The sequence below is a fragment of the Eretmochelys imbricata genome, chromosome 12, assembly GCF_965152235.1.
Source record: "Eretmochelys imbricata isolate rEreImb1 chromosome 12, rEreImb1.hap1, whole genome shotgun sequence".
Classification (NCBI taxonomy): domain Eukaryota; kingdom Metazoa; phylum Chordata; order Testudines; family Cheloniidae; genus Eretmochelys; species Eretmochelys imbricata.
The window spans coordinates 43,398,661-43,421,639 of NC_135583.1; the positions used below are offsets into that span (position 1 = coordinate 43,398,661).

The window sequence follows — 22,979 nt, forward strand, 5'->3', positions numbered from 1 at the left end:
CCCCTGGAAACTAGACAGCTTAAGTTGCTGAGCGCAAATTGTCAGCATTAGTCCGAGACTAGTGTAAGAGCTTCACAGGCAGATCACTGAGAGAGGGACCTTTTCATCTGAGAGCAAGTGGCATTTGTCACAGGTAAATACAAAGGTAGCAGGGAGCTGAGAAGATAACAGAGGTTTTATTGCTTTTTTATTAGGCAAATGACTTATTGGACTTATTGGGAGGAAATGATATAACCCCAGTCATTCCAACTGCCCCTACAAGCAAGCCAGCCTCTGCCGGTGGGGAGCTCCTTGACCTCTTGGGAGATCTCAGCCTAACAGGTGAGACCAGGCTGCAGCTATTGAGATGTATTCCAGGTCCCTCAGCTTGATGGGAGGAGCTGGGCCAGGATAAGAGGGGCATTCTTCCCTGTTCTTTTTCCAGGGATAGGATCTTCTGCAGGGGAGGTAGGGAAATTCCCCATTCCTCTGGCAGGGGATGAGGTTCAATGGCATTGCATGCCCTCTCACAGGGGGCTTGGTCCAAGGCTAATATGGAGAGGGTGGGAAATGCGTTGGAGTCAGATGAGTGTTCCTCTGTCCTGGGACAGGTTCTCAGCCTGGCAGGAGAGAATCAAGAGAGGGGAGAGGTGTTCTCTCTGCCTGGAGACTTGCTGGTGATGGCTGAGATTAAGGTCATTCTTGGGGAAAGGAGATGGCCCTGTTGGGTTTTTTGTTTGTAAAAATAGCATGCTCCTTCTAGCTAATTCTTGAGCTGGGAAAAGCCACTCTATATTTCCTGCTAGCTAAACTCTACCTTCTTCTAACCTGCTTTCTCTAGCTTCTCCAGCCTCAGTCCCTGCCCCGCAGATATCGCAGCCTCCGTTCCTGTTGGATGGGCTCTCATCACAACCTCTCTTCAATGATATTGCTGCTGGTAGGAGCATAGGAACCCTGAGCACATGTAGCTGTTGTAACCATCGGGGGTCTAGTAACAAGGAGGAGGATTTGGGAGTGCTCGGGAGCAATGTGTGAAGGGGTGAAGGAGGAGCTGGAATAAGGGGGAAAAGGAGAGTAGTTCTCTACGTTCTGGACATAGGGTTTAGGGGCGGCAGGTGGGCCTGCTGATATTGAGAATGCTCTCCAGGTCCTTACTGGGGGCTGCTGCTCTTGTCCCTTGGCTGCAGGCATCCCCTCCATCACTGCATACAGCAAGAATGGGCTGAAGATAGAGTTCACCTTTGAGAGATCGAACACCAACCCCAGCGTCACCGTGATCACGATACAAGCCTCCAACAGCACAGAGCTGGACATGACAGACTTTGTTTTCCAGGCTGCGGTACCAAAGGTAGAGCTGCCATGACTGGCTGGGTGGCTAGCCCCCTGTCTTTTTCCAAATTCTTGCTATTGTTTTGTCCCTTCTGCACGGAGGAAGCGAAGCTCCAAGAAGCATAAGGAGGAGTTAAAGCTGTTAAGCTGTTTTCTTAGATCTCAAGCTGCCCAAATAGTCCTGTTTTAAGATGGTATTTAGAGTTGAGCAGGTACCTTTAGGGCTGAGCTTTCCCAGGCCTGGCTCTGTCTGGGGCTAGGGGGATCCTTCTGGGAAGTCTGATTAAACAGTTCAGCTTCTCTTTGAGAACAAGACACACTTATCCTTCTCAACAGCCAGAAGAGCCCTTTGAACAGCTCTCACTCTGAAGCGGGTGGGAGTAAGATGAAACTTGGTAGGAGGAAAGGTGCCTTACTGTGTCCCAGATGCAATCCAGTTTGGTTTGGTTGAGTGGGAAGACTTGTGCATGCATGTTTACTTAGCAGCTCTCCAAGTGAGAGTAGGTTTCCTGGCTGTGTGTGAAGAGCTAGTCTCGGATTGTGGTAGAATGGAGCCAGTGCCTTTGTCCTTGAGAACCAGTGCAACTCAGCCTTGTGGCAGAATCATTCCTATGGTTATCAGGCTGTTTGCTGTTGGCTCAGGAGCACAGCAAAAGCAGTTCTGCCCTTGGGGCAGTGAGGCTCTGCCTCCTCCCCATCTGCCAGCAGTTATGTCAATCTGATTTCAGCCTGTGAGAAAGCAGGAGATGAAAACCCTCCAGCCTCTTGAGTGCTGCAGGCATGCTGCGTGCTTCTGACCTCTCTAAAAGGAGAAAAGACCAAGGAACTCCCTTAAAGCAGTCTCTCAGTAGTGCTTTCACCATTGCTGTAAACAGCAGGAGATGGTCTTTCCTTCCCCACCTGGGGTGGCAGTGTAGCTGTATCTGCTAAATGCTTGGTGTAATCAGCTTTCTGAAAGTCTTTTCCCTTTTCTTCAGACATTCCAGCTGCAGCTCCTGTCTCCCAGCAGCAGCATCATCCCAGCATTTAACACGGGGAACATCACACAGGTCATCAAAGTTCTGAACCCACAGAAGGTGAGCAGTCCACTGGTGGAAGGAATCCCTGAGCCTGGTTCTCGTGGCTGTTTGTGAGACTGGGGGGTTTAGTGCTGTGTGCTCTCGAGCAGAGATTTCGGGCTTGTTCCTGGGGAATGATCACTGGTGGTGTGACAGTGTAGTTATGGTTGCAGTGTTGATGTAGCCATGTTTTCAAGATATTAGAGAGACAAGATATTCCTTCACCCACCTTGGCAGTGTAGTGTAGTTATAGTCAGAAAAGGGCTATGGAAAAACAGACCTTTTTCCTGGGTGAATCCAATGACTTATCATAAGAACAGCCATACTGGGTCAGATCAAAGGTCCATCTAGCCCAGTATCCTGTCTTCTGAGAGTGGCCAATGCCAGGTGTTTCAGAGGAAATGAACGGAACAGGACAATTATTGAGTAGTACATCCCCTGTCATCCAGTGCCATCTGGCAGTCGGAGGTTTAGGGGACACCCAGAGCTTGTGGCTGCATACCTGACCACCTTGGCTAATAGCCATCGATGGACCTATCCTCTATGAACTTCTCTAATTTTTTTTTAACCCAGTTACACTTTTTGCCTTCACAACATAGCTGGCAACAAGTTCCATAAGTTGACTGTGCCTTTTGTGAAGAAGTACCTCCTTATGTTTGTTTTAAACCTACTGCTGATTAATTTCATGGGATGACCCCCAGTTGTTGTGTTATGAGGAAGAGTAAATAACACTTCCTTATTCACTTTCTCCACACCAGTCATGATTTTATAGACCTCTATCATATACCCCTTTAGTCGTCTTTTTTTTTTTTTAAGATGAACAGTCCAGTCTTTTATTCTCTCCTCATATGGAAGCTGTTCCATACCCCTAATAATTTTTGTTGCCCTTCTCTGCACCTTTTCCAATTCTAATAATCTTTTTTGAGATGGGATGGCCAAAACTGCACTCAGTATTCAAGGTGTGGGTGCACCATAGATTTATATAGTGGCATTATGAGATTTTTCTGTCTTATCTGTCCCTTTCCTAATGGTTTCTAACATTCTGTTAGCTTCTTTGATTGCCGCTGCACATTGACCGGATATTTTCAGTCATCCACAGTGAGTCCAAGATCTTTCTTGAGTGGTAACAGCTAATTTAGACCCCATCATTTTGGATGTATAGTTGGGATTAGTTTTTCCAATGTGCATTTCTTTGCATTTATCAACACTGAATTTCGCCTGCCATTTTGCCACCCAGTCACCCAGTTTAGTGAGATCCCTTGTAAATCCTCACCGTCAGCTTTGTACTTAATTATCTTTTGACCTTACTGCACTGCGCTCCTGTTGTCCCCGTAGAGCCAGTTCAGCCTTTGGCAAAAGGTCTTGGGGTCTCTTCTGTTTCAGGCTTCACACGCAGAATGTTAAACAAGTTCTGAGTGCAGAATCTTTATTGCGGTGGCTTACAAAGGAAATGGATATTGGGTTTGTACACTGGCTCTCTGATGTATGAAGGTAACCTGAAAGGATGGTGCCTTTTTAACGTTAGGAATGCCAACCCTGGTCTTTCCTGCTGGAGCATTTTCTAGCGTCTCAGATGTACATTGAAAACTTACTTGATCCTTAATCTTGAGCAAATACAGGCTTTCACTGGAGTGTTCATAGTGCTTGGAGTTTAATTTGTGTTTATAAAGAATGAAATTAAGCAGTTTTAAACATTTTGACTAAAAATCCCTTTCTCTCAACTGCTCTGACTTTGTCTCCTGTGATGTCAAGAGAGTTGGTAGATTTTTAGAGACACATTATTAAGGCCACAATAGGAAACTATCAATAGGAAGTATGGCAAGAAACCACATTGGCTTAATCAAGAGATTTTCAATGATCTGAAGCTCAAAAAAGAGTCCTACAAAAAGTGAAAGCTAGATCAAATTACATAGGATGAGTATAAAATGGCACAAGTATGTAGGGACAAAATTAGAAAGGCCAAGGCACAAAATGAGATTAAACTAGCTAGAGACATAAAGGGTAACAAGAAAACATTCTACAAACACATTAGAAGCAAGAGGAAGACCAAGGACAGGGTAAGCCCGTTACTCAAGGGAGTGGGAGGGGGAAGCAATTGCAGAAAATGTGGAAATGGCAGAAGTACTAAATGACTTTTTTTTTTGTTTTTTCATCCAAAAGTTTAGCAGTGATTGGACGTCTAACATAGTGAATGCCAGTGAAAATGAGAGGATCTGAGGCTAAAATAGGGAAGAAACAAGTTAAAAATTACTTAGACAAGTAGGATGTCTTCAAGTCACCAGGGTTTGATGAAATACATCCTAGAATACTCAAGGAGTTGACTGAGGAGATACCTGAGCTCTTAGCGATTATCTTTGAAAAGTCATGGAAGATGGGAGAGATTCCAGAGCACTGGAAAAGGGCAAATATAGTGCCCATCTATAAAAAGGGGGAAAAAGACAACCCGGGGACTTACAGACCAGTTATCTTAACTTCAGTATCTGGAAAGATGATGACTGCAAATTGATTGCTTAATTATTTGCTCCACCTAGAAGATAATAAGGTGATGAGTAACAATCAGTGTGGATTTGTCAAGAACAAATCGGGTCAAACCAACCTAGTAGCTTTCTTTGACAGGGTAACAAGCCTTGTGGATGGGGGAAGTGATAAATGTGGTATATTTTTACTTTAGTAAGGATTTGATATGGTCTCACATGACCTTTTCATAAACTAACTAGGGAAATACAACCTAGACAAGCTACTATAAGGTGGGTGAGAGTACACTTATAAAGTTTGTGGACTATACTAAGCTGGGAGGGGTTGCAAATGCTTTGGAAGATAGCACTAAAATTCAAAATGATCTGGACAAACTGGAGAAATGGTCTGAGGTAAATAGGATGAAATTCAATAAGGACAAATGCAAAGTACTTCACTTAGGAAGGAACAATCAGTTGCACACATACAAAATGGGTAATGACTGACTAGGAAGGAGTACTATGGAAAGGGATCTGGGAGTATAGCAAATCACAAGCTAAAACTGAGTCAACAGTGTAACGCTGTTGCAAAAAAAGCAAACATCCTTCTGGGATGTGTTAGCAGGAGTGTTCTATGCAAGACATGAGAAATAATTCTTCTGCTGTAGTCCATACTGATTAGGCCTCAGTTGGATTATTATCCCCTATTCTGGGCACCACATTTAGGAAAGATGTGGACAAATCAGAGAAAGTCCAGAGAATAGCAGCAAAAATGAGTAAAGGAAGAGAAGACTGAGGGGATACATAACAATTTTCCAGAATATAAAAAATTTGTTACAAGGAGGAGTGATAAACATTCTTCTCCTTTCAGAGTAACAGCCGTGTTAGTCTGTATTCGCAAAAAGAAAAGGAGGACTTGTGGCACTTAGAGACTAACCAATTTATTTGAGCATAAGCTTTCGTGAGCTACAGCTCACTTCATCGGATGCATACTGTGGAAACTGCAGAAGACCTTATATACACACAGAGACCATGAAACAATACCTCCTCCCACCCCACTCTCCTGCTGGTAATAGCTTATCCAAACTGACCACTCTCCTTACAATGTGTATGAAAATCAAGGTGGGCCATTTCCAGCACAAATCCAGGTTTTCTCACTCCCCCCCCCCTTTTCCAAAAACCACACACACAAACTCACTCTCCTGCTGGTAATAGCTTATCCAAAGTGACCACTCTCCCTACAATGTGTATGAAAATCAAGGTGGGCCATTTCCAGCATAAATCCAAGTTTAACCAGAACGTCTGGGGGGGGGGTAGGAAAAAACAAGGGGAAATAGGCTACCTTGCATAATGACTTAGCCACTCCCAGTCTCTATTTAAGCCTAAATTAATAGTATCCAATTTGCAAATGAATTCCAATTCAGCAGTTTCTCACTGGAGTCTGGGTTTGAAGTTTTTTTGTTTGAAGATAGCGACCTTCATGTCTGTAATTGCGTGACCAGAGAGATAGAAGTGTTCTCCAACTGGTTTATGAATGTTATAATTCTTGACATCTGATTTGTGTCCATTTATTCTTTTACGTAGAGACTGTCCAGTTTGACCAATGTACATGGCAGAGCGGCATTGCTGGCACATGATGGCATATATCACATTGGTGGATGTGCAGGTGAACGAGCCTCTGATAGTGTGGCTGATGTTATTAGGCCCTGTGATGGTGTCCCCTGAATAGATATGTGGGCACAGTTGGCAACGGGCTTTGTGCAAGGATAAACCAGTCGGAGAACACTTCAATCTCTCTGGTCACGCAATTACAGACATGAAGGTCGCTATCTTAAAACAAAAAAACTTCAAATCCAGACTCCAGCGAGAAACTGCTGAATTGGAATTTATTTGCAAATTGGATACTATTAATTTAGGCTTAAATAGAGACTGGGAATGGCTATTTCCCCTTGTTCCCCCCCCCTCCCCCCCCCCCGACGTTCTGGTTAAACTTGGATTTGTGCTGGAAATGGTCCATCTTGATTTTCATACACATTGTAAGGAGAGTGGTCAGTTTGGATAAGCTATTACCAGCAGGAGAGTGGGGTGGGAGGAGGTATTGTTTCATGGTCTCTGTGTGTATATAATGTCTTCTGCAGTTTCCACAGTATGCATCCGATGAAGTGAGCTGTAGCTCACGAAAGCTTATGCTCAAATAAATTGGTTAGTCTCTAAGGTGCCACAAGTACTCCTTTTCTTCTCCTTAACTTCTGAGGACAAGACAAGAAGCAATGGGCTTAAATTGCAGCAAGGGTGGTTTAGGTTCGACATTAGGAAAAACTTCCTGTCAGGATGGTTAAGGACTGAAATAAATTGCCTAGGACAGTTGTAGAATCTCTGTCACTGGAGATTTTTAAGAGCAGCTGAGATAAACAAAATGGTCTATAATGCCTAGTCCTGCCTTGCGTGCAGGGGACTAAATGACCTCTTGCGGTCCCTTCCAGTCCTACAATTCTGTGATTTTAAAGTTTCCTTCTAAGCTCTTGAGTTTGGGGTTTTGTTAGTTGTATCTATGTAGATGCTGAGTGCCACAATGTATCTGTTCCAGATACCACCTAGGAACAGAAATGCATGTGGGAGGGGATGTGTTTTCTTAAAATTTCAGTTTGTGGAGGCCACTTCTAGATGCCAAGGCTTTGTCTACATTTAAAATGCTACCGTGGCACAGTTTCACTTGCTGCAGTGCTTCAGCGTAGACACTGGCGGGAGGGATTCTGGTGCTGTAGGTAATCCACCTCCCCGAGAGGCAACAGAATTTTTCTGTCGATCTAGTGATGTCTACACCATGGGTTAAGTCAGCATAGCTACATCTTATAGGGGTGTGGATTTTTCACACCCCTGAGAGACATAGTTATGCTGATGTAACTGTTCAGTGAAGACCAACCCTTTGTGGCAAAATAGTGTTTGGCTGTTCCATGCTTTTGACCAAAACTCTCTAAAACTGACCCTGCATCATTTCCATTACTGGTACCTAATGCTCAGTTATCCTCTGTAAATACAGCTTTGCAGGAGTCGGTCCAGAACAGAGACTAATTAGTTTGGGTGTGTTGAGGAAAGGGTATCAGCACTGATGGCACATTGTCCAGGAGCCATTTCCAGTGGTTTGTTTCCTTGTAAGCACTCAAAACCTGGTAACTGCTCTGTAGTTTGGCATGGGCTACCTTTGCTGCTGGTTAAAGCTGACCACTGGGGGCCTGTGGAATGGACTTTCTGAGATGGTGGAAGGCTTGGATGAAATTGCCTGTTTTTCTTTGCTTTCTTTTGGTGCACAGTTAATGAGTAAGGCTATTTGATTCCCATAGAGTCACACTTTTTTTTTGCAAAATGGCAAGGTTGTCAGAGCAACATTAAATGTCAGGAACATGTAATTTACTGGCCAGTATTGGCCAAACAGTACCCTATACTGGTGACGCCCAGCCTCTTTAGACGGAGGCTGGATATATTATTTCAAAGAGGTCAAAGGCCACACTCTGTATTTTAGGCCGGATTCTTTGTCCTGTTGTGCTCCTTTGCGCTGCTCAGCTCTCATAAGGCAATGGAGGCCACACATGTTCCTTGCTGCGGAATCCCCGGAGGGTGGAGAGCCAGACCATCAGCTCCTTGTGGGTCTCACATGAGGTGCTTTGGGGACAGAGGAATTGATTGGAGCATGCTGGGCTCTGGCTGTTTATTAGATGGCATATGGTGCCTTCAGCCATAGGCAGCTGGTGTAACTTAAAACAACTTCTGCTCTGCTTTAATGTATCCCAGGGCTGGACACAGAATCAGGGAGTGGTAACTGGTTCTTGGCTACGCTGGGGGTGGGAAGAGGTGTCCTGTCTTGGGGCTCTCCCCAAAGCTCAGGGACAGCCAGTTAAGCTCCTGTTCTATTCTCCCAGGGGCTCCCACTGCCTAGCAGACATGTCTCTTCCTTCCAATACAGTGGGCAGCCTGCAAGGGAGCTGCTGAGCATCTTCAGCAGGGAAGGGCCAGCTCTCAGCTGCTCCAAGGGCTGTAGGGTAGGTGGTGGGTCTGACTCAGATACTTCACAGGATGTGCTCACAGGCACATTCAGTTCATGATCAAATATAAACCTTAACAGAGTTGCCCTTTGGAGCCACAGTTTAGAGCATGGAGAGAGACGAATTGGGAGCCACTTCTCTGCAGTGCTTGCAGAGGTTCAGTACAGGCCTGGAAAAAGAAACACAATTCCCCTTTCCCATGTAGCTGCCAAGAGCTGGGCTTTAGTAGCACTGTATTCTCTACTTCTTTGGGGGAGGGGGATGTCCCCTTTCTCATGGTTCTTGAGGCTGTTTCCTCTTCAGCCCTGTTAAGTGAGGTCATGCATTTGAATAAGGCCGGGGTCCTGTGGAATAAATAGTATGTGCTCATGTAATTAAAGACGGTATCATAAGGCATGGGAGTAAGTAGAATTACAGTTGCCGAGGCAGCCTTAATTCTGGCACTTCCTGACTTTTGAGAGCTTGGCTGTGCAACCTGAATGTCCTTTTAATATAACTCATTGGCAATAGTCTATAATAGATCTATACGGCATGTCCCCTTGGACAGGGTACCTCAGGGCATTGCTGGTGGGCTCCAAACCTTTCACCTGTGGGTCACGAAGCTGAACCCTGCCCACCTTGGTAGGGATAAAGAATTATTTCCATCTCACAGACGTCTGGCCCCATAGAAGATCCGTTTGGTTTCAGTTCTGGCCCCCACCTCACAAATCACTAGGCCTTGCATTAATTGGTGACAAGCTAGGAACTGCATGGGCAATGGAGATTGAACTGCTGCCCCCTCACCTGTAGTGGGTTGGCGGGCTGGCAGGGCAGTGTCTGTTTACCTATCAGGCAGCAGCAGGGCCAGGCTTCCAAACAGCTTCATTACTCAGGGCTGTCCAGCTGATGCCTTTTTCCAGTTTTAAAGTCAAAGTTTAGGGTTGTATGGAAATTGGATACTTAAATTTACATAGTGTCACATGGAGTACCGTCAGGGACCTGAGACAGAGCCTGCCCTGCAGACTGTGCAATAAGCAGGAGAGGAAAGCGGAGGAAATGCAAGAACTTAGACAGGGGACCTGTCCCACAGAGCCTGCGAGCCCAAGAGCTGGCCAGCAGCCACCAGACCTGCCTTCTGCACTCTTCATTAGCTGCAGCTGGTTGGCTGTCTTGAAGTGTACAGAGTGGAGAAGAAGGATGGGGGCAGAGCAGACTGAGTCCTGTGGGGGTGCACAGATTGGAAAAAAGAGCTGTGCTCTAAGGCTTCGACAAGTTTCCATGAGAGGGACTGGAAGATTAGAAAGCTCTAGCCTGTTTTAGATCAGCATTGGCTTTAACTGAGTATCATCCTACCAGATTAATTGCCTGTGAGACACATCCTAGCAGCCCATGTGACACAAGTGTGCCCACAGGATGGGACAGTGCTCGTGGTGTGTCCCTACCTCCTCCAGAGGTGACCGATCAGGTTGCACAGGGTGAGAGAGGTTGTGGGAGGGATTGTGAGTTTGGGGTTTACTGAAGACCCTGATCTTGTTTTTTCCTCTCTTATAGCAACAACTACGTATGCGGATCAAGTTGACCTATAATCACAAGGGTTCAGCAATGCAGGATCTAGCAGAAGTCAACAACTTCCCCCCTCAGTCCTGGCAGTGAGGCTCTGGCACCATTCTTACTCACCCCACCCAATCAGAGGAACTTGGGGAAGAAGGTTGATCCCTGGCAATCCCCCAAACTGCACCATGGACCTGGGGAACAATGAGACCTGCTGATGAGGAGGAATCTTCCTGAAGTGATTGCTGATTTTTGAAGCATATCTGTTAAGACTAATTTCCTCCCCTCCGCTGATGAGGCTTGCTGCTTGTGGAGGCTGCTCTGCACTCCCCCATGCATTCACAGCCAGAAGCAACATTGCCCTTCCCCCTAAGAAACATACAGCTCGCTTGGAAGAGAGGACTGGAATTGCTTGCAAGGAAACACTTTTTTCTCTCCTCCCCCCTCCTGCCCCCGTGCAGCAAGTGAGCAGCTTCTCTTCTTTCTGCTGCCTTCGTTCTATGGGGTGGGTGAGGTGGTTTTGAGTCATTACTTGCTGGGTTACCATCTTCAGGCACTTTCATCTGGGGTTTGGGGGAGAGGTTATCCAGAGACCATTAGGGAGTCTTGCCTTTTTCTTTCTGTTTCTCCAATGTGTGAAGAGGCTGTAGGCTCCTATTGGCCTATTCTGTGCATTGCTGTATACACACAGACACCTTAGCTGTATGATACCGACAGCAGGTCAGGGACAGAGCGCAGGAAAAGTGATGCTGATGAGATCTGATCCAGTTGATTTGGTGCTATATTTGAACATGAAGCCCTGACACTTCAATTTCCTTCACTTTCCTTCATTGGTTGCAGCCATGCAGACTCACAATGGCTCTTCTGAAGCTATCTCCCCAGAAAGCATCACAATGGATTAGAGACCTAGAGCTCCAACCCAACCTATGCCCAAAATTTCAAAACTCTGATATTCCCCAGTCCCTTGACTGTTGGCTGTGGTAGGTGGGTAGAAAGGCAATGTTCCACTCTATAGATCACTTTTTGATAAAAGGCCCCATTGCCTGCTGGGAGGCTCAGCATAGACTACACTATAAAGTCACTTTTCCCTGTTACTCCAGACCTTCCCCCCTTTCATTTCCTAAGCCTGTCATAGACCCCTGGATTCCATCCAAGTTCATTCTTCTGACTGGGATGTTTATATTGTATCTGTAACACTGGCACTGAAATAAAGACCATGCAGTTTAAAGAGACCATTCCCACTTTGTACTTAATGGTGGTGTAATGAAACCCTGTTGCTCCTTGCTCCCCTTTCAGTGAAGTTCATATCAATCTGATGTGGCACCCATATTTATTCTCAAATTGAAGGTAACTAAGCAAGTTGTTCTTTGCGTGGAGGCCAGTTTCTTGAGCATATGGGTCCAAAGACCTGAGGTCTAGTGCTCTTCAGAGCTATGTCAGTTATTTCTAGAGAAGAACTATGTATTGCTGCACTGTGCATTTTTTAGTATGCAGTGTCAGCCAAGTAGTGGCTTCATAAACCTCTGTGGAAAGGTGAAGAATGGGAGCCAAGGTCCATAGTGCGAGACAGGGCAGCTATGTATGGTGTTGAGCACCCTGTAGGACTGGGGAAAGGGAGGGGGCACACCTTGGATTTTCACCTTGAGCATATTGGCATTTTGAATAGACTCTTGTCTCCAACCCTGATTCTTTCTCAGAGGAAACTGGTGTCAAATCTGCTTTACTTCTCCCTTAGAGCCTTCTAGATGATGACCCGTAAGTGGTCCTGAGACCTGAACCCTTCAGGTGGTCACAAAGGACTGACACCAGGTGCTGGTCTTCACTGGAAACATTTCCATCTGTCTGTATAACTGATTTGGATGCAGGATCTGACGTTTGCCAACTGTTGATGGGTGGTCAGAGCAGGCTGTGTAGCCTTGGGCTCTGTGAGACTGCATACAAGTGTGGGACCCTGGGCATTTAGAGAAAGTAGAGAGAGCTGCTCTGCCTTTGCCTTTGAAAAGTGGTCATTAAAGATTTATGTTCAGACTGCTTTTTTAAATGGTGTTAAATAATACTGTCAAATTGGCACAAGGCTTTGTAGTATGATTGATGGGTAGGTCCCTACAGCAGCACTAGTTTATCTCTTAGTCATGGAGGCCATCTCTTTGCCTTCCAACATTTGGAGGGGATCAGCTAAGACCTTTCTGATTAGAATAGAAGCTCTGTAGCATTCTGCTGGCATTGGCATCTGCTTGAGACTATAGGAAGAATAAGCTGCACCCACACAGTGTCTCTCTTGAGAACAGAACTGATCCTGGGTTGTAGCATTTACAAGAAGAGCAATGTCTTGGCCAAATCATTGAGGATGAGGTGTCTGCTTCAGACAGAAGTGTGATGTTACAGGCAGCCCAGTGATATTTAACAGTTGTATAAGGGTCTATTCTTGGAAGTGTTGAGCGTTACTTTCCATTCACTTCAGCCATGAGTGAGGGTGGTGATGGGCATCTCTCTGGTTCAGAAACACTTTCAGATATCAAGCTAAGTCTGTGCCTTAGTTCCCACAAACTCTCCCATTCTCCTCAGTGAAGGCTGCAGCTGCTACAAAAAAGTCGCTCGTTACTGTGAAGACTGCTGCACTTCAATAGTTCCTTTTTCGTAGGAAGAGCAGTGATGCTGGGGCATAAGTGAGGTCAGAGCTGATGGTGCAGAAGCAATGGTCACTCTGGTCTGTTGACTGCTATACAACTGGAAGCTGAATACCTCATTGCTTCAGGTGCCATTACTTCCTCTCTTCTGGAGCAGCATGTGTTTTGCCAGTAGCTTTCCAAATGGAAAGCTTGTTGGGATAAATTCCTCTTGTGTGCTTGGCTCCTCTTCAGCCTCATTCCATGGAAGAGATGTTTGTATATGTATGGAGCTCTCTGCACTTGACACAAAGTTTTGGTGCAATTGTCCTGAGTCTCCTGACTAAGTTTAGGAGAATGCATGTGGCAGGGTGAGTGGTGTGGATTGTACACCTGTAGGACGTTCAGTTTGAGGCCATCCTTTGGCTGTGAGATAATCATCATGAAGAGGCTAAGCATTTCCGTTGTCCTTGGAGGTCTCTGCCTTCCTCTTGCTAGGGATAATGGTGCTAACACCATACCAGAGAGAGAGCTTCATACCCGCTGTGCACACCTAGTGATCAATCCCTTTGTTTGCTACTTGACCCTGGGCAAGTCTCTTAAACCCCATCCTGTTTCCTTGTTTGTAACTTGGGTGTAATAATACTTGCCCACCTCTGTAAAGTGCTTTGAGCACTGTTTACGTTCACACCAATGGAATGGGACAGTTGTACATGTCTGGTTGACTGCCACATCTGATGACATGCTTCCCATTTTAATGCAGGGGGACAGTGCTGAGGGCAGGATACAGACTTAAAGTTAACCTTTTTAACACTCTGCATAGAGAGTTTGGGGCTGGGAGAAGGCGGTGAATATCATTTTATTTTTCCCCCCCTCTAGTGAATGTATTAATATCTTTGAGCCATGAGACAACAGAAGGAATAGGAGCTGAATCAGGCTGAAGGCAGAGGAGATGGGGAGGAGACAAGTAAAAGTCCTGAGATTTGATTTTGTGCAGCTTCTTGGGGGAACGGCACATGGAATTGATGTAAACAACTCTTTCAAGCAATAGCAGTGAGTAGCTGCTGCCTACACAAGTCCTTTGGATATTTAACCCAGAAGATGCTGAAGCATCTGGGAGAAGCATTTCATTCCTTTCCCTAGGCCTGGTTCTGGAGCAGCAAGGATGGCTTTTTTTAGACCTCCTGATGTGCTTTCCATGTGTTCATTTTCTGCTTGGGGGCTGTAAGGGAAGGAGCCATTGGATGCTTCCCTCTGTGAACTCACTTTATTCCTGTAGTCCTTTTTCTTTCCTGAAGTTGTAAGTTACATTTTACATGGAATCCCATCTCCTTGACTCTATTTAAAAAAAAAAAAAGCCCTTTCTGAGAGGGGAGCCTGATGACGTTCTAACTATTGCAGATTTTTGAGATGTGAAAAAAATTTAATTAAATGCTAAGTCTTAGAGGTGAGTGAGGAGCATAACAGATGTAAACATTTACATGGGATGCATTAGAATTCTGCTGTGTGTATTGTCTTTCAGTTGAAACAAATTATGAAGTGACTAATAATAAAGTCAATACTCAGTGATTTAAAACTGTGTCTTGTTACTTTTTTCAAGTGTAGTGGGAGAGGACTGGGTTTTTAACCACATGACTACCTGGCTAATCACTAGTGGGCATGAGAAGGCCAGGCGCCTGGAAGAGCCTGAGCAGTGACCACTGGAAATGCCACAGAGCTTGCAGATTCTGCCAGTGCGCTTGCCTAACGGAATGAGGACAGGTGCGTATTAAACCTATAAATGTTACATAAATTTCTCACTAAGAGAAGGCTGCCCAGCCACAAATCCATAAACAAGCTTAGGAACTGTACCCCTTCAGTGCTATAGCATACTGGTGGGGCTACTGAATGCTGCAGAGGGGAAACAGGAATCTTGGCCATATGGTATGGCTTGTCTTAGTCTCTCCATCATAGCAGTACGTAAGGAATTAATCCTGCAATCCATTCTTGGAGTCTGTTATAGTTCAGTCTGGACTTTGTGATATTTGGTCCTCTTTTTTTTATTATTGATATCTCTAGGTATGAAGAAGTATCCAGTCCAATTATCATTGGAGGGAAGCAATGCGAATGCCAGCTGTGCGCTCTCTGCTGACTTTATCCCTGTGATGTATGACACTAGTCTTGTTTTCATCTATGAAGTAACCCAGTGATTGTTTTGCTCTGCAGAAGTCCAGACCCACTGTGCCATGATCGTGTGTCCCTACAATAATCTGATCATAGAAATCCCCTCCAATACAACAACAGTGTTGAACTATAATCCAGTAGCTTTCCTTCACATTGTCCCATTTTGGGTGGAAATTGGATTCTGGAACTTGATGATGCTGGTTGCCCTAACTTCCCCATAGGAGAACCCAGTGGAGAAATAGCTTATGGTGGGAAAAAAACTTTTCAGCCTCTGCATTTAGGTTGCATGTGTCAATGAGGGAATGGGGCAAACAGCCTTATCTGCACATTGGTCTGTAGGTGTCCTCCTTTTGGTGACCAGCTTGGCATTCGCAGGAAAATTCAGGCCAATAGCTCAACATTGTGCTTCCTGTTGGCAGTGGGACAGCACCTTGCAATTTGTTTCCAATCCAAAGTAGCACAGTCAGGTGAGCTGCCCAGATTAAAGCTTTGCTTAGATCCTCTACTGGGGATCCTCTAGTGGGGGGACAGAGCACAGAAAAATCACCCATTAGTGATGGTTCTAGAAAGGGACAAAGATGTGTTTGGAGAGCCAATTTCTTTTTGCCCACCCCTCTGAATCAGGGCAATAGTAACTTCATCGTTCCTCTCTGATGGAGTCTAGCCCTGTCAACGCCACACACTTCCTCAGCATACTTAATGTATAACCTGAAAATGAAGTGCACAGTGCAAGCCTGGCCTGTACAGCAGGGCAAGAAGGGCATGCACGTCTCAGCAATGGCAGCACATAGGAGAGGGCTAAAGCATTTGGCACTGTAAGAGTTCTTGAAGTGATGAATAATTGCAAAAAGCACAATTGAAAGATAACTCTGAGGCAAACCTATTTGGGAGCAATGATGTAGCAAGAGAGAACTAGGGACAGTAATCTCCTGGCATGTGGCTAAAGTTGTCAGAGTAGGCTACAGATCTATTGCTATTTCAGTTGGCTGGCAGCCTGAGTTCTGCCCCTGTCAGCGGGGGAGCCGGCCGCCCAAACCCCAGCGCTCCGCGCAGGGCTGACAGCCTGAGCCCCAGGGAGAGCGGGGCTGGGCAGTTGGGGCTGGCAGCCCGAGCCCTGCCCCTGTCAGCAGGGGAGCTGGCCGCCCAAACCCCAGCGCTCCGCGCAGGGCTGGCAGCCTGAGCCCCAGGGAGAGCGGGGCTGGGCAGTTGGGGCTGGCAGCCTGAGCCCCAGGGAGAGCGGGGCTGGGCAGTTGGGGCTGGCAGCCCAAGCCCCAGTGGTCCTGGCAGCCCAAGCTCTGTGGAGCTTAGTTGACCAGGGCGGTCAATGGGGTCCAGCAACAGGAGCCCCACAGAGTGCGGAGGAAATTTAAACTTAAATCCCTGGAAATATTCGTCTTTAAGAGGGGGTTCGTGAGATTTCACAATTTAGTGAAAGGGGTTCACGGGTTGCTAAAGTTTGGGAACCACTGTTCTAGATAAACATCCAGTCTTAATTTAAAAATTGCCAGTGATGGAGAATCCACCACGGCCCTTGGTAAATTGTTCCCATGGTTAATTACCCTCACTGTTAAAAATGTATGCCTGATTGCCACTCTGAAATTGTCTAGCTTCAACTTCCAGGCATTATACCTTTCTCTGCTAGACTAAGGAGACCATTATTAAATATTTGTTTTCCAGGTAGATCATAGAATCATAGAATCATAGAATATCAGGGTTGGAAGGGACCCCTGAAGGTCATCTAGTCCAACCCCCTGCTTGAAGCAGGACCAATTCCCAGTTAAATCATCCCAGCCAGGGCTTTGTCAAGCCTGACCTTAAAAACTTCCAAGGAAGGAGATTCCACCACCTCCCTAGGCAATGCATTCCAGTGTTTCACCACCCTCTTAGTGAAAAAGTTTTTCCTAATATCCAATCTAAACCTCCCCCACTGCAACTTGAGACCATTACTGCTCGTTCTGTCATCTGCTACCATTGAGAACAGTCTAGAGCCATCCTCTTTGGAACCCCCTTTCAGGTAGTTGAAAGCAGCTATCAAATCCCCCCTCATTCTTCTCTTCTGCAGGCTAAACAATCCCAGCTCCCTCAGCCTCTCCTCATAAGTCATGTGTTCTAGACCCCTAATCATTTTTGTTGCCCTTCGCTGGACTCTCTCCAATTTATCCACATCCTTCTTGTAGTGTGGGGCCCAAAACTGGACACAGTACTCCAGATGAGGCCTCACCAATGTCGAATAGAGGGGGACGATCACGTCCCTCGATCTGCTCGCTATGCCCCTACGTATACATCCCAAAATGCCATTGGCCTTCTTGGCAACAAGGGCACACTGCTGACTCAGATACTTGTAGTCAGGAATTAATTCACACCTTAACCTTCTCTTGGTTAAGCTCCTTGAGTCTATCACTATAAAGCAGGTTTTCTAATCCTTTAATGATCTCATGGCTCTACTCTGAACCCTCTCCAACTGATCCACATCCTTTTTGAATTTGGGGACATCAGAACTAGACACAGCATTTCACCAGCAGTTGCACTAGTGCCAAGAGTAGAGGTAGTATCTGTCTACTGCTCCTTGAGATTGCCCTGTTTATGCATTCCAGGATCGCATTAACCTTTTGGCCACGGCATCACACCTCCCCAGCCCTGGACCACCGGGCGGCGTGTGGCCCCCACCCAGTCCCCCGGAGCCCTGAGTGGGTGGCAGGCAAGCAGCCCCTCCTCTAGCCTCGCAGCAATGGGTGGCACGCGGCCCCCAGAGTACTAAGCGGGCAGCCCCCCAGCTCCAGAGTGGTGGGGGATGCATGGACCCCCCAACCCTGGAGCGCTGGGTGGCACAGACCCCCCAGCTGCCCCAAATCCCAGCTGCCCCAGCAGGCTTTCCTTCCCGGAGGAGGAGCAGCCTGGCTGGGCTGGGGCCAACTAGCAGCACTGGGGGCCCCCTGGACAGAGCGTAGGCGGGACCCCATGGGGCTGTTTGAGTAGGCACAGCCTTCCCCTGCCTATTAGATATGCCACCCATGTCCCCAAATTGTTTTCAGTCGCTACTTTCCAGGATAGAGTCCCCAAAAGTATGGCCTGCATTCTTTGTTCCAAGATGTATATTTTTACGTAACCATATTAAAACTCATATTGGTTACTTGCACCCAGCTTACAGGGTGAAGCAAATCACCCTCTTCTTCGTTATTTACCACTCCTCTAATTTTTGTGTCATCTGCAAACTTTTTATTGGTAATTTATTTTATTTTCTTCCAGGTCATTTATAAAAATGTTAAATAGCGCAGGGCCAAGAACCAATCTCTGTAGGGTCCCACTAGATACACGCCTGCTCAGTGATGTTTACAATTACATTTTGAGGTCCCTCATTTAGCCAGTGTTTAATCAATTTAATATGTGCCATGTTAACTTTATATCATTCTAGTTTTTTAATCAAAATGTTGTGTGTTAGCAAGTCAAATGCCTTACAGAAGTCTATGTATATGTATCAACCAAACTGTTAATCTTATTAAAAAAAAATATCAAGTTAATTTGACAGGATCTATTTTCCATAAACCCATGTTGATTCACGTGAATTATATTAACCCCCTTTATTTCTTTCTTAACTGAATCTTGTATCATCTTGCTTGGATTGATGCCAGACTGACCGGCCTCTAATTATCCTGGTCATCCTGTTCACCCTTTTTAAATATTGGCACAACATTCGCTTGCTCCCAGTCCTCTGGAATTTTCTGGTGTTCTGAGACTTATTGAAAACCAACATCTATGTTTGAGTAATCTATCCAGTTAGCTCTTTTAAAACTCTTAGATGCAAATTATCTGGACCTGCACATTTTAAAATGTTAGTAGTTGCTGTTTAACATCTTCCTGAGATGCTAGTGGAATGGGAAGAGTGCTATCATATATTATAACATCATCTGCTTTTTCCCAAATACAGAATGGAAATATTTATTGAAAACTTTTGCCTTGTCTGCACTATTATTGATAATTTACCATTTTTTCTCAAGGTCCCGTCTTAGGTCTTATGTTTAATATATTTATTACTACTTCCCCATATCCCATCATTTGGGGTCAGGCTGTCATGCAAGCATCTGCTATCTTTGTCTGTCCAGGGCTGCATTAAGGTCCATCTTCTTTGATGCAATCCACCAATTGCTTCCTGGGCTTTCACTGGGGTTGGTTTCCTATCAGCCTCTCCTGCCATGCTGTCTTCACCAGGTTCTCTTAATTCATCCTCTGTACATCTCCAAACCAGTGAAGTTGTACTACTTGGATTTTGTCAGCCACATCATGGACTTTGCCTTCCATCCCAATGCTTTCATTTTGAAATCTGTACCTTCATGTTACTCCTTTTTAGTGCATGAAGACATCTCATCTTGAACACTTTGGGGGGACCCCAGTTCTGTACAGTTGGGTTTTCAGTCTCAGTGCCCTATGCTTGTCAGAAACAACACCTGAGATGTTATTCCATACTCGTCCAGCACTCCCCAGGCTGGACTGAAACTAACATTCAAGCATGCCTGCTTCTATAACCCATCTACTAAGGTACTTGAATGGATCAGTCGGGTTTAGTCTTACTCCATTAATCTCTATATCCAGTTTCCCTATCGTACCTCTACTAATCCACATGACCTTGGTCTTAGTCATGTTCACTTTCATCCCATGCTTGCATAGCTGGTGATACTACTGGTTTACTATTTCATCTAGGTCTTCTTTTGAGGATGCCCTTATTGCTATGTTATCTGCCTATACCAGCTTCTCACCTTTTCTCTTTGGGATCTTCCTGCTGACATAGTCCATCAATATGATAAACAGCAGCTGACTGAGGGCCAACTTCTGATACAGTCTAACTTCCATTTCAAAGGGGCTTGTTATTCCAAAATATCTCTGGATCACAGTTATGCATTCACCATAGTTATTAAATCATTGGACACTCAATATTTCCTCAGTACTGTTGTGAGCATCCTTCTGTTTACTTGATCATATGCCTTTTCTCGGTCTTCTAAAAGCCCAGAAGCTACCCTGTTAAAGCTCTACGCCAGGGGTGGGCAGACTTTTCAGCCTGAGGGCCACATCTTGGAATAGAAATTGTGTGGCAGGCCATGAATGCTCACAAAATTACGGTTGGGGTGCGGGAGGGGGTGAGGGCTCCAGGGTGGGACCAGAAATGAGGAGTTCAGGGTGCTGGAGGGGACTCTGGGCTGGGGGTGAGGGCTCCAGCTGGGGGTGTGGGTTCTGGGGTGGGGCTAGAGATGAGGAGTTTGGGGTGTAGGAGGGTGCTTTGGGCTGGGACCGAGGGGTTTGGAGGGCGGGAGGGGGAATCAGGGCTGGGGCAGGGGGTTGCGGTGTGGGAAGGGGTGCAGGCTCTGGGGTGGGGCTGGGGATGAGGGGCTTGAGGTGCAGGAGGGTGCTCCAGCCTGGGATTGAGGGGTTTGGAGGGTAGAAGGGGGATCAGGGCTGGGGCAGGGAGTTGGGGCATGGGAAGAGGCTCAGGGGTGCAGACTCCAGGGGCACTTACCTCAAGCAGCTCCCGGAAGCAATGGCAGGTTCCTTCTCTGGCTCCTATGCGGAGGCGCAGCCAGGCGGCTCTGCATTCTGCACCGCCCCTGCAGCTCCCATTGGAGCACTAGAGGGAACCATTGGAGCTCATAGGAGCTGGAGGGGGGGCCATGTTGCTGCTTCCGGGAGCTGCATGAAGCGCCATAAGTCCCAGACCCCACTCCCCAGCAGGAGCTCAACGGCAGTCTTAAAACAGCTGGCGGGCCAGATCTAGCCCATGGGCCGTAGTTTGCTCATCCCTGTTCTAGGCACTTCTCTATCCCTTGATGAATTGCAAACATAGCATCTATGGTTCCTCATAATTTCCTAAAGCTGAACTGTTCTTGTTCAGGGACAGGTTCCACAACTTTCCTAATTCTAATATTCAGGATGCATTCCAGTAACTTGATCCGGTGCAAAAATAACTTATCTTTTGATAGTTTCCACATTAATGGATACTACCCTTCTTATGCATTGGGACAAAGATAGACTTCCACCAATCCTTTGGAATTCACTTGTTTCCCCATATGCCTTAACCATTCTGCTTATCCTGCTGCCTTACTGTTCTTCATTATCTGGACCACATTTCTCACCCCTTCCTCCCTTGTCAGTCTCAGGCACCACATTAGGATCACATGTTGACAACTCCACCAAAACGGGGTTTGCCTCATGTCATAAATATAAAGGGAAGGGTAAACCCCTTTAAAGTCCCTCCTGGCCAGAGCAAAAATCCTCACCTGTAAAGCGTTAAGAAGCTAAAGGTAACCTCGCTGGCACCTGACCAAAATGACCAATGGGGAGACAAGATACTTTCAAAAGCTGGGAGGAGGGAGAGAAACAAAGGGTCTGTGTCTGTCAGTATGCTGCTTTTGCCGGGGATAGAACAGGAATGGAGTCGTAGAACTTTTAGTAAGTAATCTAGCTAGGTATGTGTTAGATTATGATTTCTTTAAATGGCTGAGAAAAGAACTGTGCTGAATAGAATGACTATTTCTGTGTGTCTTTTTTGTAACTTAAGGTTTTGCCTAGAGGGATTCTCTATGTTTTGAATCTAATTACCCTGTAAGGTATCTACCATCCTGATTTTACAGAGGTGATTCCTTTATTTCTATTTACTTCTACTTCTATTAAAAGTCTTCTTGTAAGAAAACTGAATGCTTTTTCATTGTTCTCAGATCCAAGGGTTTGGGTCTGTGGTCACCTATGCAAATTGGTGAGGATTTTTACCAAACCTTTCCCAGGAAGTGGGGTGCAAGGGTTGGGAGGATTTTGTGGGGAAAGACGTGTCCAAACTACGTTTCCGAGTAAACCCAGTTAGAGTTTGGTGGTGGCAGTGGAGATCCAGGGACAAAGGATAAAATTAATTTGTACCTTGGGGAAGTTTTAGAATCATAGAATCATAGAATATCAGGGTTGGAAGGGACCTCAGGAGGTCATCTAGTCCAACCCCCTGCTCAAAAGCAGGACCCATCCCCAATTAAATCATCCCAGCCAGGGCTTTGTCAAGCCTGACCTTAAAAACTTCTAAGGAAGGAAATTCCACCACCTCCCTAGGTAATGCATTCCAGTGTTTCACCACCCTCCTAGTGAAAAAGTTTTTCCTAATATCCAACCTAAACCTCCCCCACTGCAACTTGAGACCATTACTCCTTGTCCTGTCCTCTTCCACCACTGAGAATAGTCTAGAACCATCCTCTTTGGAACTACCTCTCAGGTAGTTGAAAGCAGCTATCAAATCTCCCCTTATTCTTCTCTTCCGCAGACTAAACAATCCCAGTTCCCTCAGCCTCTCCTCATAAGTCATGTGTTCCAGACCCCTAATCATTTTTGTTGCCCTTCGCTGGACTCTCTCCAATTTATCCACATCCTTCTTGTAGTGTGGGGCCCAAAACTGGACACAGTACTCCAGATGAGGCCTCACCAATGTCGAATAGAGGGGGATGATCACGTCCCTCGATCTGCTCGCTATGCCCCTACTTATACATCCCAAAATGCCATTGGCCTTCTTGGCAAAAAGGGCACACTGCTGGCTCATATCCAGCTTCTCGTCCACTGTCACCCCTAGGTCCTTTTCCGCAGAACTGCTGCCTAGCCATTCGGTCCCTAGTCTGTAGCTGTGCATTGGGTTCTTCCATCCTAAGTGCAGGACCCTGCACTTATCCTTATTGAACCTCATCAGATTTCTTTTGGCCCAATCCTCCAATTTGTCTAGGTCCCTCTGTATCCTATCTCTGCCCTCCAGCGTATCTACCACTCCTCCCAGTTTAGTATCATCCGCAAATTTGCTGAGAGTGC

General features: G+C 46.0%; 1 protein-coding gene across 1 annotated transcript in view; it reads left to right on the top strand.

Moving 5' to 3' along the window:
• Positions 1-14,571, top strand: part of AP1G1 (adaptor related protein complex 1 subunit gamma 1) — a 99,779-nt gene extending 85,208 nt beyond the window's left edge. Inside the window, exons 19-23 of the mRNA XM_077830860.1 lie at positions 195-321; positions 821-916; positions 1,167-1,327; positions 2,286-2,384; positions 10,390-14,571. Coding sequence (XP_077686986.1) covers positions 195-321; positions 821-916; positions 1,167-1,327; positions 2,286-2,384; positions 10,390-10,491 — 585 coding nt within the window. The 3' untranslated portion in view covers positions 10,492-14,571. The remainder of the gene's footprint in view (positions 1-194; positions 322-820; positions 917-1,166; positions 1,328-2,285; positions 2,385-10,389) is intronic.
• The last annotated feature ends 8,408 nt before the right edge of the window (positions 14,572-22,979 follow it).